This window comes from Crocuta crocuta, unplaced genomic scaffold (assembly GCF_008692635.1).
Source record: "Crocuta crocuta isolate KB4526 unplaced genomic scaffold, BGI_CrCroc_1.0 scaffold167, whole genome shotgun sequence".
Lineage (NCBI taxonomy): Eukaryota > Metazoa > Chordata > Mammalia > Carnivora > Hyaenidae > Crocuta > Crocuta crocuta.
This window is the reverse complement of record NW_027532406.1, coordinates 5,399,233-5,406,401: the sequence shown is the minus strand read 5'-3', so window position 1 is coordinate 5,406,401 and position 7,169 is coordinate 5,399,233. Positions and strand designations below refer to the sequence as shown.

The window sequence follows — 7,169 nt, the reverse complement described above, 5'->3', positions numbered from 1 at the left end:
GCCCCCGCCTCGAGGGCCTCCAGGGCAGCGGCTCGATGGACGGTCAGCACTCACCCAGCGTCCACTCCTTCCAGACCACAGGCTTGCACAACAGTAAAGCCAAGTCCATCATTCCCAACAAAGTGGCCCCTGTCGTGATCACGTGAGTGCAGGGGGAGAGGAGGGGTGGTGGCCTGCAGCGCCTAGCCTGCAAGCTGCTCTCACGGATGAAGACACTGAGACCCAGGGAGGTTAAGCAGTGGATCTGGGGCCAGCAGTGAGTGGCTGAGTGGGTCTCTGTCGTGTGTCTCCTGGCTCGTGTTACTTCTCCTGTCATAGGGCTTGGAAGCGTGGCAAGGGAGGAATGGCTGTGGGGGTGGGCTGGGACATCCTTTCTAAAGGAGGGGACACCCTTTTGAAAATAAGTTTTGGCTGAACATTTTCAAAGGGAGTTTCTATACTTATATGCATAAAATTTAGATTTTTATTTTTCCACAGCTAGTAATTATGGTTCAAAACTGAGGCTAATACCAGGTGGCTAAAGGGCTGTGGGTTGAAGGGCTGGGAGCTGTTGGCCAACTCTCTTAATTGGGTCCTTCAGGGACAGTCCTGGAAGAGGCCGAGGGTTTGCCCTGACACCGTATTTTGAGACACCTGGGTACACTACGTGCATCCAGAGGAAGAGGGTCAGGAAGGGGGCTCTGGAACCCTGCCTGCCCTGTGGGGATCACTGAAGGAGGGGGTGCTGCGAACCAGAGGCCCGGAGGATGGAAGAGGCATTGGCCCTGTCTCCTCGTGAATCAGGAAGCCTCGTCTTACGTCGAATCTGCTCTGGGCCCCTCCAGGATGCAGGAAGTAGGACACGATGAGCTGAGAAGGAACCGTGTTCCATACACAGAACTTGGGCAGAGATCCAGCAGGCGGGACTTCCTGCGTGAGGAAACCCAAGGGGTGCGAATGATAAATCTGGCCTTGCTGGCTTTGGGGCCGACAGGAACATTGTTGGGATCCATTGCTGTGCCCACGGCCAGGGCAAGAGAAGAGATGTTACATACAAGAGACCTGATGATGTATTCTCTCTTCCAGAGGTGAAATCTAGGTTTGGCTCTCGGGGGTAGTATTGGAGCCACACACATCCTGGGCCTTGCTCTGTGACCTTGGGCAAATCCTGTTCCCTCTCTGGGTCTCATTTTTCGTATCAGATCAGGCGGGCTATAGCATGTTTGGGTGCAAGGGACCTTAGAGAGCATCCAACACAGGGCTTGGTAAACTGTATCCTGTGGGCCAAATCCCACCTAGCATCTGTTTTTGTAAATAAAGTTTTATTGGCACACTATTCATTCCTATTCATTTATAGACTCTCTGTGGGTGCTTAGCACTTCAGTAGCAGAGCTGAGTTGGTGCAACAGAAAGTGTGTGGCTCACAAGCCAATGTTATTTACTACCCAGTTCTTGATATAAAAGGTTTGCGGACTCCTGATCTGTTACGTTTTAGATCAGTTGTGAAGAGTGGGTCTAAATACACAAACCGAGCTTCTGGGAGTCGAGGGATTTGCCCAGCAAGCGGTGAGATGGAGGCAGAGCTGGGAGCTGGATCTCTAGTCTCTTGACTCCTCTCCGAGTGCTCCCCTGCCCCACTCATTCCACTGCCCTGCCTTTCCTGGATGCAGTTCTTTTGTAAAGAGCAGATGCCAGGGCCCAAGTGCTGGGAGGCCACATTGCTGTCATAATCAGCACAGAACCTTTGTTGCATCTTGAGTGCACAGACCCACCCTGCTTTAGCATCGGCAGAAATCTGATTTTATACCTGTGGGTTTTGTTTGAAACGACCCTGTGTGGAGGCAGCACTGCTACTAGTAAGAATTGTTACATTAGGGGCGCCTGGGTGGCTTAGTTGGTTAAGCGTCTGACTTTCGCTTAGGTCATGATCTCACGGTTCGTGGGTTCGAGCCCCGCATCGGGCTCTGTGCTAACTGCCAGCTCAGAGCCTGGAGCCTATTTCAGAGTCTGTGTCTCCCTCTCTCTCTGACCCTCCCCTGCTCAAGCTGTCTTTCTCTCTCTCTCTCTCTCCTAGAAATAAATAAAAATATTAAAAAAAAAAAAGAATTGTTACATTAATAAGCACTTACTGTGCCCAAAGCCCTTGGCTGAGCACTTGCACGCGGCAGTGCATTGAATTCTCACAGTAGCCCTAGGAGGTGAGAATTACCAGACACGGAGCCACAGAGAGAGTGAGGAACTCCAAAGCCACAGAGATGCCGAGCACTGGGGTTGGGTTCATGCCCAGGTCACGAAACCCTGAAGGCAGCATCCTGAGCCACCTCAGTTTGCTGTGGGATTGCTCAGAGACAGCGTGGGATCCAAGTAACCCTTGAATCGGAGGCCTTAAGCAAGACCTTTCTGTCTACACAGGAGTCCAGGAAGGTGCTCCAGGCCAGAATGGCCACTTTGTGGTCGGCTAGGCTTCTCCTCTCTTGTTGCTCTACCATCATCAGCATCTGCTTCTCCCCATCTCTTCTGGATGCTAGCCAGGGAGGAGAGAAAGTAGAGGCACCCACCTTCCCTTTAAGGGAGTGACCCAGAAGTTGCACACAGAGCATCTCCTCTTATCCCATTGGCCAAAACTTAATCACATGACCATCCTAGCTGCAAAGGATGCTGGGAAATGTAGTCTTCAGCTGGATGCCCGATCACAATTCCAGGGTTCTGTACTGGGGAAAACAGGCCGCTCTGCCACAACCTTGTAGCTGCGTGGGCTGGGGTGGGGTGGCCTTGTTGAAGGGTCTGGTGAGGGTGGATCCTGACTTGGGCTCCATTCTGGCCTGGCAGGTACAACTGCAGGGAGGAGTTCCAGATCCACGATGAGCTGCTCAAGGCCCATTACACGCTGGGCCGGCTCTCAGACGCCACCCCTGAGCACTACCTGGTGCAGGTGAGGTCAGCCCTGCCCTTCCCTCCCCGCCGCGGCCTTCCCCACCCCCTCCTGTCCTCCTTCCTCACAGGTTCCCTCCCTCCTGCTTTCCCCTCTGGCCCCTTCTCTGCTTCACATCTCCACCCCACCCTCTGGGGTCCTCACCCACTTCCTCTCACCCTCTGGTTTCCTGGGGCCACTACTCTTCTCTTCTGGCAGGTCCCCGCCTGGCCCCAGCCTGCCTACACCCCTCCCTCGGAGCAGCAGGGAGAACAGCCATGGGGCCCCAGACTGCTCCCCCCAGCCTGGGGAATCTCCGTCCTGTTCTCTAAGCTCCAGAACTTCTATTTCTTAGCTGTTCCCCCTGCCCCCCAATATCCCCTAGAAAACGAGGTCCCCAAGAACAGATGACTTTCATTTTTCCGGTTTACTGCTGAGCCCCCAGCCCTAGAATGGGGGTGCTTGGTTCTAGCAGTGTAGGTGCTCAATAAATAATGAATAGTCATGCCGATTAAACCATACTTGTTGAAAGAGTAGCTGGGATTTTCTGGCATTTGGAAGATCTGGATCCATTTCTGATCTGTCAGGCAATGTCCTGTGGGTCATACTGGAGGCAGGGGCCTGGACAGAGGATGCCAGAGGTCCTCTGTGCCCAGGAACGAACTCTCCTGGCTCCTCTTGCCCTCCCTCTTCTACTCGGCAGTAATTGCATCCATTCACCCCAGCCGGGGAGGGGAGAGACCTGGCCAGCCTCAGAACTTCAGGGCCTTAAGAAGGAGCTGGTACAGTTTTCCTGTCACTGATTCCTGGGGCCCTAGCTGTGACTCCCTGTTTGGGCCCCTTCTCCATGCCCTTCCTCTGGCTGGGGGAGACATAGGCCTTCTTCCTGGAGGGCCTCGGGCCCTACCCTAGAGCCACACTCAATTTCCTGCTGCTAGTGTGCCTCTCCTTGCTTTCTTTCCTCAAGGCCTGGCTTTGATGCTGCCTCCTACATGAAGCCTTCTCTGGTTGTCTCTCAGGAGGAGTTGTCTTTCCCTTTCCCATGCCAAATGAGACCTTTCCTGGGATCACAGATGGTCATGTATTTTGTTTGTCTTTTCCAAAAGTCTGCAGACAACTTGAAGACCATGTCCCCTGCCCCGTCTCTCTGTTCCTTATCCTCTGGGGCCTGGGACAGGGCTGTAGAAGATGTCCCTGAGCCATCTTGAGTGACCCCCCATCCCGTGTCTCTCCCCCTGCCAGGGACGCTACTTCCTGGTGCGAGATGTTACTGAGAAGATGGATGTGCTGGGCACCGTGCAGAGCTGTGGGGCCCCCAACTTCCGGCAGGTGCGGGGTGGGCTTTCTGTGTTCGGCATGGGGCAGCCCACCCTCTCCGGATTCAGGCGGGTCCTCCAGAAACTCCAGAAGGATGGACACAGGGTGAGCGTGACTGCTTCCCAGGCAGGGGGTAGCCCCCCAGGTCTGGGGGAGGGACTTCTGGAGTGGCCTGGCCACGTGACGGGAAGGGTGGCTGGTGACCCAGAGCTGGCTCTGCCAGGCCTCGAGTGCCGTGATGATCATCGTGGTCGGGCATGGTTGGGAAGTTCTGGGTGAATATTAATTGTTCTGTTATGTGTGGTCATGGGAGCGCTGAGGTCAGAAGCCCCTTATACGCCCCACTTTGAGAACCTTGGAGAAGTGACGGTGACACTAGGGTCCAGGTCATAACAAGAGAATCATAGCTTGATCATCACAGTTGACACTTCTATCCTCATGTCAACTCTATGAAGGTGGGGCAGTTACTCCCATTTCACTGAGAAAACCGAGGCCCAGAGAGGATAAATGGCATAGCTTATGAGTGGTGTTCCCAAGACCCAAACCAGACACCTGGACTTGAAATGCCAGCTTTTGGTGACTCCTCTGTCCTGCCTGAGGCCGTGGCGGGGTTTTGAGTGTCTGCAGGGCAGAGGCTGAGGGTCCACTGTGACCACACGCTCAGCGTGGACAGCCCGGGTCTCATTTGACCTGGGATGTAGCTGGAGAGTCCTTGAGTGAGCCAGAGTGGGGTGGGGTGCGAGCCCTGTGCAGATCCCATCTTCCCAGCCTGACGGCAAGTCCCACAGGGAGGCGTGGGCCGGGGGTCCGTGCCGGGTAGCGGTGATGGCTTCCTTCCCCCTCCGGCCCTGGCAGGAGTGCCTCATCTTCTGCGTGCGGGAGGAGCCCGTGCTGTTCCTGCGTGCCGGTGAAGACTTCGTGCCCTACACGCCCCGAGACAAGCAGAACCTTTGTGAGAACCTGCAGGGCCTGGGGCCTGGCATCCGGGCAGAGAGCCTGGAGCTGGCCATCCGGAAGGAGGTGAGGGTCAGTGGCGCGGTGGAGGCCCTCTTCCCTGATAGGCCGCGGGCGGCCGACTTGGGACCCTGGCCCCCAGCCCAGCTTAGCTCTCACTGGCCCACACTCAGCCACGTTTGTGCCTCGCTTGGGCGAGTAGCTGTCTGCAGGGCCAGCTCCCGGGAAGCCAGAGGAGGGACTTGCCACTCCTGGCTCTGCTTGCCTCTGCCCCTTTCTCACCCTGCACACCTCCTCCATGCTCGGCACCCTTACTTAGACGAGGCGCCCCGACACTGACGTTCGGCCCTCTGTGAGCTGTGAGGCCCGGGTGAGTCACTTCTCTCCATGGGCCGCTCTCCGTCTGCTTCTGGGGTGCCTCTGTTCGTTCTCCTTCTTCACAACACGGAGGCCCATCAAGGTGTCTGAGGCTGTTGACACAGCCACCGCAGAGGTGTGTAAATGAGTGTGTGGTCATGGTGCCCCCGGAGACCGTCACAGGCAGGAACCTGGTTGTTGCCCATCTCCCTGTGAGGCCTTGTCTCCTCTAGCACCTGAGCCTTCCCTGTCCTTCAGTGTGATGGCTTCACTAATTCCTGCATCCCTCCCTCCCCCTCCCCCTCCCCCGGGAAGGGTACTTCCTCCCTGGCCCCGGTACGGGCCATGTCACCTTGTGCACAGTGGCCGTCCTCAGGCCACTGGCTGCCCCTGTCCCATCAGGACTCCCAGAGCCCAGAGCATTGTGGCCGGGAAGTTCCCCCTGGCAGGGGAGCCGCCCGTCTGTGGCTTCTGTGTGGCCTCCTCGCTCTACAGCTCAGCCTGGATGGCCAGGCAGGGCCTCGAGGTCAGTCACGGCCCCCTCTGGCCCCCACTCCTCCATCCAGATCCATGACTTTGCCCAGCTGAGTGAGAACACGTACCACGTGTACCACGACACTGAGGACCTGCTGGGGGAGCCCCACGCCGTGGCCATCCGGGGCGAGGACGATGTGCACGTGGCCGAGGAGGTGTTCAAGCGGCCTCTCTTCCTGCAGCCCTCCTACAGGTGCTGGGGGCGGACCCGCCTGGGTCGCCACATGAGAGGCCGGTGTGCGGGGCATGGGGGGTCTCTGGCCTCGCTCTCCAGCCGTTGGCCTCAGGTTCACCGTCTGCAGGTTGGGCCGAGTTCCCCACACCTACCTCTCCCATGAGATTGTGGGGGCGGGGGGATGCCCCGGGGTGGGTGGGCCGCCTGATGGGTCTCTCCCCTCGCCTGGCAGGTACCACCGCCTGCCCCTGCCAGAGCAAGGGGCCCCTCTGGAAGCCCAGTTTGATGCCTTTGTGAGTGTCCTCCGGGTAAGTCAGGGCAGGAGGGGGTGGTGGGAGCACGGAGTAGGGATGGGTCCCTGGGGAGCAGGCCCGTGTCTAGGCCTGGTCTCCGTGCGGGTGCTCAGGGCGAGTGTGGCCTCTGGCTTTCCTCAGAGGAAGGCTGCCTTCTGAGTTGTGTAGGAGGTTGTGTGTGTGAGTGGGGGTGTGTGTAGGAGGTTGTGTGTGTGTGGGGGGTGTGGGGTGTATAGGAAGTTGTGTATGGGGTGTGTATGTGTGTAGGAGGTTGTGGGGGTGTGGGGTGTGTAGGAGGTTGTGTGTGTGTAGAAGGTTGTGTGTGTGTGTGTGTGTATAGAAGGTTGTGTGTATGNGATGCTCTAAGGACAGCCCCGGCATTGACGGTCTGAGGGACTGGACTCTGGGCAGGTCCAGCTGCTGACTTGCTGTGTGACCTTGGACATGTCACATGACCTCTCTAGAGCTAAACAATTCTTAAGTGCAGGCTCCTGAGCAGGTGTTTCCTGAGTACTGGTGGCATTTCGTCCCCAGCCCCTGTGGGAGGCCACCTTATTTAATGTGCATCTCCTGGGGTCGGGGGTTGTTCAGTCCAGGTCTGGCCCCTCTGAGCAGTCTCACTTCCAGGACTAAGGACTAGCTCGCGGAG

At 57.1% G+C, this 7,169-nt stretch overlaps 1 protein-coding gene across 1 annotated transcript in view; it reads left to right on the top strand.

Annotated features, from left to right (window-relative positions):
- Positions 1-33: 33 nt before the first annotated feature.
- The window catches only part of PALD1 (phosphatase domain containing paladin 1), a 36,077-nt gene continuing 28,941 nt past the window's right edge, over positions 34-7,169 (top strand). Inside the window, exons 1-6 of the mRNA XM_077778557.1 lie at positions 34-142; positions 2,809-2,911; positions 4,133-4,312; positions 5,063-5,227; positions 6,085-6,245; positions 6,460-6,535. Of these exons, the coding sequence (XP_077634683.1) occupies positions 36-142; positions 2,809-2,911; positions 4,133-4,312; positions 5,063-5,227; positions 6,085-6,245; positions 6,460-6,535 (792 nt within the window). The 5' untranslated portion in view covers positions 34-35. The remainder of the gene's footprint in view (positions 143-2,808; positions 2,912-4,132; positions 4,313-5,062; positions 5,228-6,084; positions 6,246-6,459; positions 6,536-7,169) is intronic.